Source organism: Vulpes lagopus, chromosome 12 (assembly GCF_018345385.1).
Source record: "Vulpes lagopus strain Blue_001 chromosome 12, ASM1834538v1, whole genome shotgun sequence".
NCBI lineage: Eukaryota > Metazoa > Chordata > Mammalia > Carnivora > Canidae > Vulpes > Vulpes lagopus.
In genome coordinates this window covers 61,169,795-61,182,380 of record NC_054835.1, presented here as the reverse complement: position 1 = coordinate 61,182,380, position 12,586 = coordinate 61,169,795, and the positions used below count along the sequence as shown (strand labels likewise).

The following is a 12,586-nucleotide window of genomic DNA, read 5'->3' as shown; positions in this document are numbered from 1 at the left end:
ATGGGGTAACGGGGTGTTATACTATATGTTGGTAAATCAAACTTCAATAAAGACAAATGAAAAAACAAAAGGAAACCATCAAAATCCTAGAGAAGAACACAGGCAGCAATTTCTTTGACCTCAACCACAGCAACTTCTTACTAGACACTTCTCCAGAGGCAAGGGAAACGAAAGCAAAAGTGAAATACTGGGTCTTCTTCAACAAAACTAAGAGTCAGCCTATGGAATGGGAGAAGATATTTGCAAATGACGAATCTAATAAAGGGTTAGTACCCCAAATCTATAAAGAATTTATCAAACTCAATACCCCACAAAAACAATCCAGTTAAAAAGTGGGCAGAAAGCACGAATAGACTTTTCAAAGAAGACATCCAGATGGCCAAAAGACACATGAAAAGGTGCTCCACATCACTCATCATCAGGCAAATACAAATCAAAACCACCACGAGATACTACCTCATGCTGTCAGAACGGCTAAAACTAACAATCCAGGAAACAAAAGGTGGTAAGGATACAGAGAGAGGGAAGCCCTCTTTTACTGTAGGTAGGAATGCAAACTGGTGCAGCCACTCTGTAAAACAGTAGAGGTTCCTCAGAAAGTTAAAAATAGAGCTACCCTATGGCTCAGCAGTTACACTTCTAGGTATTCACCCAAAGGATACAAAAATACTGAAGAGGCACATGCACCCCGATGTTTACAGCAGCACTATTAACAATAGCCGAATTATGGAATGACCCCAAATGTCCACTGATGAATGAATAAAGTAAAAGTGATGTATATATACAATGGAATATTATTCAACCATCAAAAAGAATGAAATCCTGCCATCTGCAACAACATAGAGAGAGCTAGAGAGTATTATGCTAAACAAAATAAGAGAAAAAGAAGTATGATTTCACTCAATGTGGGATTTAAGAAACAAAACAGATGAACAGGGCAGCCTGGGTGGCTCAGTGGTTTAGCACTGCCTTCAGCCCAGGGTGTGGTCCTGGAGACCCGGGATCGAGTCTCACATCTGGCTCCTTGCATGGAGCGTACTTCTGTCTTTGCCTGTGTCTCTGCCTTTCTCTCTCTCTCTCTCTCATGAATAAATAAATAAAATCAAAAAAAAAAAAAAAAGATGAACATAGGGGAAAGGAATACAAAAACAAAAAGAAAAGGAAGCAAACTATAAGAGACTCTTAACTACAGAGAACAAATTAAGAGTTGATGGAAGAGACGTGGGTGAAGGAGATGGGCTAAATGGGTGATGGGTATTAAGGAGGGCAATTGTTGGGATGAACTCTGGGTGTCAAATATAAGTGGTAAGTCATTAAATTCTACTCCTGAAACCAATATTACACTATATGTTAACTAACTACACTTTAAGTAAAAACTTGAAACAAAAATAAATATTTTAAAAATAAATGAAAAGTGGGTAACTAAAAAAAAAAAATGTTCAGAACATACAAAATTAAGATCTACCAAAAACTCATGAAAATCAATTATAAGACACACGATTTAATAAAGTTTATAAAAATTATCATAGAATTAAGAAAAGATATTAAAAGATAACCAACCTCAGTAGTCATCACAGAAACTCATAATTAAGGGTACCATCTGTTGCCCATCAAAAACACAAGAAAGTTAAAACGATGGTAATATCCAGCATTTTCAAGGGTATGAGAAAATAGTCACCTTCACACACCGTTAAGTGTAAATGTGAACTGGTACCACATTCCTTCAGGATTATTCTATCAAATCTTAAAATGCCCATGTCCTTTGACCCTGAAGTACTATTAACATTTTATCCCATATATCTGCAATAAGAGTATTATATTATTATATATTTAAGAAATAGGACATTCACTAATGAATTCCATGCAATGGAATATTATGCAGCTGTTAAAAGGAATGAGAGAGGCAGATTTCTATATGTAGACAAAGAAAGATGTTTATGGTTACACTGGTAAATATAAAAAACAAGATGCAAAACAATATGTATTGTGTCACACAATTTACATTTAAGTGAAAACATGTTATATAGATTTGAAAATTCATCAGAAATATTCTGGATAGATAGATACCAACTGCCACCAACAGTCATCTATGGAAAGTAAAATGACATGGTAAGTAGAGGTATTAAAAGGAGACCTTTTGTTCTTTATATTTTTGTATTCTTTTTTAAATCACAAGTGTGCATCACTTTTCTCATGAATACATGCATATATATATAAATCAAAGAATTATCTAAATATATTTCACATAATCCTAAATAATTAATTCTATAAAGATGGCTCTGTCACGCAATTATTGGACTGTTTAATACCCTGAGAGTCTTATTTGCACCTAAATCTCAGGCATCAAGCACAGTATCTGGTTCACCATAAATGTTTGATAACTATCTGCTCAATGAATGAATTAAAGTAGAAATGGTCGGGGGGAGGGGTGCCTGGGTGGCTCTGTCAGTTAAGCATCCAACTTTTGGTTTTAGTTCAGACCATGATCTTATGAGTTATGAGATCCAGCCTGGCATCAGGTTCTATGCCCAGCAGGGAGTTTACTTCTCTTGCTCTCCCCTTCCCTCTGCCACTCCCCCACTCATGTGACTCTCTCTCTGGAATAAATAAATAAATCTTTTTTTTTTTTAATTTTTATTTATTTATGATAGTCACAGAGAGAGAGAGAGAGAGGCAGAGACACAGGCAGAGGGAGAAGCAGGCTCCATGCACCGGGAGCCCGATGTGGGATTCGATCCCGGGTCTCCAGGATCGCACCCTGGGCCAAAGGCAGGCGCCAAACCGCTGCACCACCCAGGGATCCCCTAAATAAATAAATCTTAAAAAAAAAAAAAAAAAGAAAGAAAAGAAAAGAAAAGTAAGGTAGAAATGGGGAAACTAAATTAACAGACTTTCCTGTAAGAAAGCACTACCACTTTTAGGACATATAATCTTCAAATCACCAACTATCTTTGGTTCTTCTCATCATCTTTAATGAGCTATAGAGGAAAAAACCAAAAAACAGATACTATTTAAAAAGAAACTGAATCCCAAAGTGGAAATTGGTATTTACTAGGACCAAAAGAGTAAAAGCCAAGAGGCATGCAACTACCAGGAAGTGCAATTATTAAAGGCCCAAGTTTTACCTACAAGTTACATTTCAATTAACTCCATTTTAAAGTGAATATACTTGGCACACCTGGATGGCTCAGGGGTTGAGCATCTGCCTTCGGCTCAGGGGGTGATCCCATGGTCCCCGAATCGAGTCCCACATCGGGCTCCCTGCATGGAGCCTGCTTCTCCTTCTGCGTGTGTCTCTGCCTGTCTCTCTCTCTCATGAATAAATAAATAAAATCTTAAAAATAAATAAATAAATAAATAAATAAATAAATAAATAAATAAAGTGAATATACTTACTTTCTCTGTATTCTATTTCTGCTTCCTTACGCAGTTTCTTCTCTCTGGCAAGAGCTTCAGGACTTCCCCAAACTTCCAAAGATCTGTGCGTGCACACACACACACACACACACACACACACACACATACACACGGCCATCAATAATGAACAATTTTAATGACTTTACTGTAATTATATTTAAATTGAGATGAACTATATGAGAATCTTACAACAAAACATAAGGTCCTTTAGGAAAAATGTAAAGCACTTAAGAAATTTTTCTGAATTAAATCTGAACAGTAAGTAAATTCAACAGTAAATCATCATATAAATTATCACGTACTTTTAGTTAACTAGTACATACTCTTCTTTTAAAGTGTAACATTTAAAAACCTTTGTCTATCTAATATGGGTTTTTATTAATCCAAAATTTGGCGTGTGTATTTGGTTTAAAAGAAATATGTTCTTACTTTGCCTCCACATCTGATCTCAAGTATACAGTAAAGGACTCGGTATCTTCATGAGGACTTCGTCGTCTGATTTTTCGAAGTTGTTCTAGATCACTGAAGAAAGAAACATGCTAAATTTATTCAGATACAATTCATATAATTTTTGTTATTAGAAAGATTACTAGGGGCAGATAAAAGCCACTACCTAGATCCTGATCTTTAAAGGCTACACAGATCAACTTAAAGGCTTGAAAAATTAAGATGGCATTTTGTACACAAAAATCGGTGTAGAGACAGTGAAAAAATAACAATTATTCTTGATGCTAACTATAGATGCCTTAACATAATATGCAGAGATTCAACTCCTTCACTGGTGTTTATATTTTATCTGCTATAGACACTCCACTGCCACATCTGACATATGGAAAAAAAAAAAAAAAAATTTAGGGTACCTGGGTGTCCCAGGTAATTAAGCATCTGCTTTCAGTTTGAGTCACGGTCCCAGGGTCCTGGGATCAAGTCCTGCACTGGGCTCCCTACTCAATGTGGAGTCTGCTGCTCTCTCTACCTTTTCCCTCCTGCTCATGATCTCTTTCTCTCTCTCTCTCTCTCTCAAATAAATAAATAAAATAAAATTTAGAATTTATAATCCTACTTGTTTATATCCAGGTTAATACTAAGTGGTAATACTAAAATTATGGAGATTACTTAAAAATAAAATCTTTAAAATACATAAATCAACCACTATCACATATTAATAAAAAGTTTGGGCAGCAAGGTATCAAAGGTACGTATTCAGTAAATGAGCTCGGTCATCACTGACATCTTTACTATGGCCTACAGGGTGGAGGCCTACAATGTGGAGACAGCAATATCTAATCTACTTAATTCACAAAATTTTTGTGAGAACTAAATGAAGCACTTCATGTGACACAGCATTTTTTATATCAATGTTACAACTGGTTGTTGTTTTAATAGTTACATAACCTATAAAACTGACTATAAGAACTCTTATTTCTTGGGATCCCTGGGTGGCGCAGCGGTTTGGCGCCTGCCTTTGGCCCAGGGCGCGATCCTGGAGACCCGCGATCGAATCCCACGTCAGGCTCCCGGTTCATGGAGCCTGCTTCTCCCTCTGCCTGTGTCTCTGCCTCTCTCTCTCTCTCTGTGACTATCATAAATAAATAAAAATTTAAAAAAAAAAAAAAAAAAAAGAACTCTTATTTCTTGATAATATACTACAGAAAATGTGACCAGGAAGGAGAGGAGGGGAAAAAAGGCTAAATCTGATGTCTAAGTTGCCAAGAAATCTTCCATGTAATACGGCTTTCTTACGTAAACACACAAAGGAGGGTGAAATTTTTAAATCTGTGACAAATATCTCAACAAATCTCTATGATTACAAGAAATTTAATAACAAAAAGATATTAGAAAAGAAAGATAACTTATGCTCAACAGAAACCACAGTTGGGCTGTGAACATAAATAACTAAATTACTCAACTCTGCTAGCCAAATAAACCCAAAACTTTAAAAAGGTAAACATACAAATACACAAATATCTCATTGATAACTGGTACATATTAACATAATAATAAAACTACTAAAGTTCTTGTACGATACAGAGGTTTTGAAGAACATGCTTTTTTGAGTTTAAGATACCACAAAAGGCTGGGATTGTTCACACTAAAGCACAACTCCGTTTAGTAAGCTAAAAATTTTAACATTTTTAAACTGAATAGTTCAATTTAGGAAGGAGTCCTTGGAAAGTTTCCATGTGGAGGTAGCAAGTAACGCATAAAAAGAAATTAATGGTTAGATTAGATAGAGCTACCACATTAGAAGAAAAAAAAAATGTTGTACCTGGATTTAAGGCAGAACTCATTTATTGCTCTGACTCCAGTGATGAAATTATTCTGAGTGTACTTTGGTCCATATTCCCTCTTCTTAAGGACTGCTTTGACTAAATTCAAGAATATACAAAAACATAATAAATTTGCACACTGGAAAACACTTTAGAAGATGAACATATATGCTGACACTTAAGTGAGTTCACTAATGAATTTCACAAAAAAATTGTTTTTCCTGATGCACTGAATGACATCAGAAGAAAGTCTCCCAAGTGCAGAACAGGACAAAATTCCATTTGTAGACATCTAGATCGTATCTCCATAGTCATCTGTAACCGATGCCAAAATGTTAATCTTTTGTCTAATGGATATCCTGCATAGGTATTCCTGATCTGTTTACATTGCACTAGTACAATTTAAATTGTCTAGGGTCTAAAAATAATAATAAATTGTCTTAGGGTCTAAATGAAAATGAAGTTTCAATTAAAAATTATATGCTTGTTCAATGTTTTTCAAACTACAGGGTGAAACCAGCATTTGATAAAAAATGAAAATAGAAAGTGGTCAAAGAGTACCACATACAATGAGTAAGTACTTTTTGTGAACCCTTCTGTTTTGGTTGCATACAATAATCTCTTTATATAGTAGGTCATTAATATTCCTTATGTGAGTTGCAGTCAAAAAAGCCTGAAAGCTGCTGGACTACTTCACATAGTCCATAAGAAAGCTAAAGTAAACATAAGGAATATTTTTATCAGTTAAAAATTACAGGAAGTTTATTACAGATTACAGGTAAAATATGGCCTTCTATTAAATTACTTCCCTATTACCAAGTATCAAATTGTTCCTAAAAAAAAAAAAAAAAAAAAAACCAGATATCAATAAAAAAATACCAATTTGGCATCAATTATAGTCTGTGAATAATTAATAATCACACTCAATATAGGTCTATGTTTATAATCATTGTAAAGTGAGACTTTTGGTGCTATGACATAGATAATAACATAAAGCAAATATCTGAAGAGCAAGGGCAAAACAACAGAAGATCATGTGTTATATTTCAAATTGTCACCCTTTACTTCATACTCTATTCTCAGATATTAATAAATGAGTTGTCCGTTGTAATTTGAAGTGGAAAGAACAAACTAAGACTAAAATTATCCATCACTACAGTTGGTAAATAAGACTCTTAAGGTAACATATTAACTATTAAAATCAAATTCACAAATCATAACAAGAACATTACAAACATAAAAGTCAGTATAAAAATCAAAACTGTATTTGAAAAAAATACATCCAAGGAAGTTCATTCAGCCTTCTGTTTCAAGTTTCTAAGCTTCCTTTAATATAATAATCCTAAAATTCTAAATCCAGATGAGCTTCTCTGGAGCAAAGAATTACTTCTTTCTTTTAAAAGATGAGTGGGTTTTTTAAAATTACTCTTTAAAGATTCCTTCAAAGTCTATAGAAATCCCTATTGCCCTGTCCTGGCCCTGATTAGTGACAATGGTGACTGCTATCAGGTTCATTATTCTGAACTGTAACCGTATGTACTATGGATCATCTTCAAGGTTATCCTAGAAAAGAAATTCCTCTGTTAGCTCAATCTTACAGGGGAGAAAACTATGGCTCAGGGAAATGCCCGAGGCCATATAGCGAGGACATGCTGGAGCCACAGAGTCCACCTCTGCCTGACGCCAAAGCCACGGTGCTTCTAGTGACAGAGTCACACGTACAACACACTGCTCTGGAGACACGAGCCATAGCTCATTATAAAGAGCAGAGCTGTAAACAAGAACTCCTTCATCATTCAGTTATTCCTAGAAAAAAAAGTTGGACAAGAATGTCCAAACTCTGTCTGGACTTGAACATGCCATAACTGAAAGGCATTGGTCTCTTTTTCTTTAATCACATTACTTTTCCAAAAATGATAAAGCAGCTGATGACTTTTATTTGCCCTTATTTTCTTTGGGGTTTTGAAAAAACAATTACCACAAAATTTGTAACCAAAATGCAAAGTGAATTTCAGTAGAAAATTAGCTTATAAACAGGAGAATAAATTTTTATGGTCAGTATATATAAAGCAAAGTAAAAATGGACTGTACACCCAGAATAATATAATTATACAGAGCTCTATGTAAACTCATTTTGTATATTTAATTCAAAATACCATTATAGTAAAAATTAGAATGAAGTATATTTACCTCTTACTTGGAGAGGCTCTTGCTTAATAAGCGGAGCTTTCAGTTCAGCGCCTATATTTTCTGCTATAAAGTTTATTCAAAAAGTTACAGTGAGTAGATGCTTTCATACAAACCTATAAACAATATTAGCTAGCAATCTGGCAATGTATTAAAAAGATAATATATGATAGGTCAAGTTGGATTTATCCTAGGAATGCAAAAGTAGTCAAACATAAGTAAAACTATTAATGCTCCTCATTAACAGACTGAAGGACAAAAGCTATAGAATCATTTCAGGAGGTAAAGAAAAAACATTCACTGAAATTGAATACCCATGCCAGTTTCAAACCTTTTTTGAAAACTAGGATAAAACGGAATTTACTTAGAAAACAAAACAAACTCTAACAAACATACTCAATGGTGAACATTTTAAATGCGTTTCTTTAAAATAAGAAACAAAAAATAAATAAATAAATAAAATAAAATAAGAAACAAAACAAGGACACACTCTATAAATCCTTTAACTCAAAACTATTCTAGAGGGGCGTCTGGGTGGCTCGGTTGGTTAAGCATCGGACTTTGGCTCAGGTCATGATCTTAGGATACTGAGACGGAGACCCACGTCCAGCTCTCTGCTCAGCAAGGAGTCTGCTTGTCCCTCTCCCTCTGCTCCTTCCCCTGCTTGTGCTCTCTCTCAAATAAAGTGCCTACTGAGACAACTGTATAGATAAAAATTAAGAATTAAATATACCTCACCCCACACACAGCCAATCTGAGGTAGATTAAGGACTTACATGATATGACGTTTACATGCCTAAGAGGGAACAAGAGAGAATATTTTCATGATAGAGACAGATTTTTTTTTTTAAGGATTTTATGTATTTATTCATGAGAGACACAGGCAGAGGGAGAAGCAGGCTCCCTGCGGGGAGCCCAATGCAGGATTTGATCCCGGGTCCCCAGGCTCCCAGCCTGAGACGCTCAACCGCTGAGCCCCCAACCACTGAGTCCCCCAGGCACCCTGAGACAGATTTCTTTTATTAAAAATTTTTTATTGGAGTTCAATTTGCCAACATATAGCATAACACCCAGTGCTCATCCCGCCAAGTGCCCCCCTCAGTGCCCGTCACCCAGTCACCCCCCCCACCCTCCTCTCCTTCCACTACCCCTTGTTCATTTCCTAGAGTTAGGTGCCGAGACAGATTTCTTAAGCAAGAAAAAATGGATATGTTCTACTAAATTAAAATTCAAGACTTCTGTCCAACGAAAGATCCCTTTAAAAAAAAAAAGAAAAGAAAAACCTCAAACTGGGAGAAGATATTTCTAACAAACAGGATCAACAAAAGAGAAGTACCACTATGTAATAACTCCTCCAAATCAACAAGACAACTCATCAGAAAAAGAGAGCAGAAGACAAGAACAAGGAGCAAAGGAAATACAAATAAGAAATAAACATATGAAGAAATGGCTGCCTCATATGGACAAACCCCAAATGAAACCACAAGAAGTCCTTTTACAACCATCCAATCAGAAAAAAATGAAAAAAAAATATATCTAATGTTGGCAAGGATACGGAGCAATGGGAACTCCTACACTGCTGATAGAAATGCCAACAGGCAGTTACCTTGCTCAACAAGGTGGCATTCTCTGATACAGTTAGCACAAGCCTAACTTATGACCTAGCAAATTCCACTTCTAGGTCGATCCATTTACCTTAATAAAAACTTGCACAAGAGCATAAGGAGAAAAGAACATGAATATTTCAGAGCAGCAATGTGTACTGTTGCTTCAATCAGAAACCACTCAAATGTCCATAAGCAGGAGAAGAGATAGACCATGTGACTGTGCATACATTTCATACACTAGTGAATAATAAATACAATAATGACTATCTGTCTCTGAGCCTTCACTATGTGACAACCACTATTGATTCTAAGCACTTTACATTTATCAACTGATTTAATTCACACAACCTCAAAAGTACATACTCTAATTATTTCCACGAAAATTAATGAACTAGATACATATACCATTAGGATAAATCTTAGCAAAATTTAATGAAAAAAGTAAATCACAAAGCATACACATATCAAGTTATCACACAGTAAAGTACACAAACAAGCTAAACAATGAGAAACATACAAATGTCTAAATCCATTCCTATTTTTAGAAATAAACACAAAATTCAGAAGTCACTATGGTTTTTCTTGCTTTTGTTTATTTCAAGATACTTTCTAAAAATATAGATTTTATTTTTTTAGAGATTTTATTTATCCATGAGAGACAGAGAGAGAGGGAGAGACACAGGCAGAGGGAGAAGGAGGCTCCCCATGGGAAGCCTGATGGAGGACCCAGGATCACACCCTGAGCCAAAGGCAAACACAACCACTGAGCCACTCAGGTGCCCCAATACAGATTTTCTTTTCAAGTAATCTCTACGTCCAACATGGGGCTTGAACTTACAACTCTGAGATCAAGAGTTGCATGTTCCACCAAGCCAGCCAGCCAGGCCCCCCTCAAAATACTTTTTTTTTTTTTTAAAGATGTATGGGGGCAGGGGGCAGATGGAGAGGAAGAGGAAACAAATCCTAAGACGACTCCATGCTGAGCACAGAGTCCAACACAGGGTCTGACTCCAGGACCTGAGATCATGACTTGAGCCCAAACCAAGTGTAGGACACCCAACTGACTGAGGTAGCCAGGCACCCCAACATACTTTATTTTTAAAACAGGTCACAACACTAAGCTTTTGACCCATTCTGATGATGTATAAGCTACAAACACTTGCTCAGCAGTTGAGGGGCACTCTAGTGGCATGTGTGAGAAGTGTATAAAAATCCCATAAAAACAAATATTCAAATAGTTTCCACAGGAACACAGGTAAGGAGACTCCATCTGCTAGCCTTCCGTATTGTTGCATATTATGCCACCACCACCTACAAAGACATTTCAAAACTAACAGTAATTAAAGTTAAATGGTCCCCCCAGATCCCACAATCCAAGCTAAACTTGAAGTTAACAGCTAGAGGAGTAACAACTACACGTTAATCCTAGCTGAAGCACAAGCAACAGGGGATGCTTCATCCCACTCTCCCAAGCACAGGACGAAGGCAGAGGGCTGACATCTTCCTATTCCTCTACTCTGGGCAGGAAGTCGTTTTTCTGGATTTGCTGTACCAGTTGCCATGTTGGCCCCAAAATAGCAGCAGCAGCAACAGTCTAAGCACCCACGTTTTCAAAGAGCATCCAATTGCCCACATGCATCTCAGACAAATCACAGCTCTCAACAATGTGATCAAGGCCATCGCGTATTGGTCCCAATAGGCTAGTTGAACAGTACCTTGCATCTGGTTTGGGTCCCTTCTGCAGAAGGGGCTTCACATGTGCATAATTATCGAGGATGCAACTAAACGATCCATACACTCCAACATTCACGTAGTACATAAAGGTTTGTTCACTCGACTCAATCTTCATCATCAGAGCCTCTCTATTCCTTTAATACAAGCTTTTTGGCAATGGTATTAACTGCGAGCATGAAAGCTGATACAACAGTTATCTGCCGGACGCCTCAGAGGCGCCTGCCTTTGCTCAGGTCATCATCCCAGGGTCCTAGGATCAAGCCCCGAGTTGGGCTCCTTGCTCAGAAGGGAGTCTGCTTTTCCTTCTCTCTTGTGCTCTCCCTCAAATAAATACAATCTTTAAAAAAAAAAAAAAAAAAAGTTTACCTCTCTCATCTGTTCCAAAAGAATCCTGCTGGTTTTGAGTGTGGCACCAAATTTAACACTGAGACAGACTGCTTTGGAATCATCAGTGGCAATTTGCAAAATCAACTTTGCCTTTTGGATGTGCCCGACAACTTTTACCAATTCAACTTCACTATCCAAAGTCATCACCTGGACCCTGTTCTTGGTATCATACTTAATCTGAGATACTTGTTTACAAAGATTTGCACAGATAATCCTTTCTGGAGGCACCCTGAGACTCTGCACCTATTGTATTTCAGTCTTGCTGGCACAGTCAAATCTTATCCCAATGGCAGCTAGGTCTTCACTATGATTCTGCTATCACTGCGTTTGATGCATAAAAGGGAGTGACCCAAGGAAGAGCTTTTAACCATCTCAGAGGTTTCTTTAGAATATCTCCCAAGTCTATGACATAGAAAGCATCCTTATCATAAGACAAAACTTTGTAAATTTTTTGGTTCAGAATGTCCTTGGCAATAAAGCCTTCACTGAGGAAATGGCAGTCAAACTCTGCCATTACTAAAGTTGTTCATGGTTTCTTGATGCTCCCCAAAACATAACAAAGTGGAAAACTGACAGATGGAATTTAAAGGAATTACACCCAGTTTTTCACAAAGGGAGTTCTCCAGAATTCCAAGTCCCACCAAAGATGTGTGCCTTCGGTGCAGCAGTGGAATGTTCTCGATAAACAGAATTTGCTGTCTTTCCTATACCTGCTGCAGGGCTTACCACATGGATTTTAAGAGAGAATAGCAGCTGAAGGAACCACGGGCCTTTCCAACAGCTTCCAGCTCATAATCCTCACTGACGTAGTTTGAAAGAGGTGAAACACAGTCCCCTCCAGCCCAGGCTGCCCTAAGCTGGGGGCATTGGAGGCAGGAGAGGCCACAATGCTTCAAGGGTGGCCACCATGCATGTACAGGGCCAGAGGGTTGGACCCAGCTTCAAGGCCTCAGAGGGCAGCTGCTCACCAGGGTCAGGGACTGG

At 37.2% G+C, this 12,586-nt stretch overlaps 1 protein-coding gene and 1 pseudogene across 1 annotated transcript in view; both read right to left on the bottom strand.

Annotated features, from left to right (window-relative positions):
* The window catches only part of SLC30A9 (solute carrier family 30 member 9), an 80,920-nt gene that overhangs the window by 48,022 nt on the left and 20,312 nt on the right, over positions 1-12,586 (bottom strand). Inside the window, exons 3-6 of the mRNA XM_041725141.1 lie at positions 7,878-7,940; positions 5,687-5,786; positions 3,847-3,939; positions 3,397-3,479 (exon numbers count right to left, since the gene is read on the bottom strand). Of these exons, the coding sequence (XP_041581075.1) occupies positions 3,397-3,479; positions 3,847-3,939; positions 5,687-5,786; positions 7,878-7,940 (339 nt within the window). The remainder of the gene's footprint in view (positions 1-3,396; positions 3,480-3,846; positions 3,940-5,686; positions 5,787-7,877; positions 7,941-12,586) is intronic.
* LOC121473153 lies at positions 10,490-12,132 on the bottom strand (annotated as a pseudogene).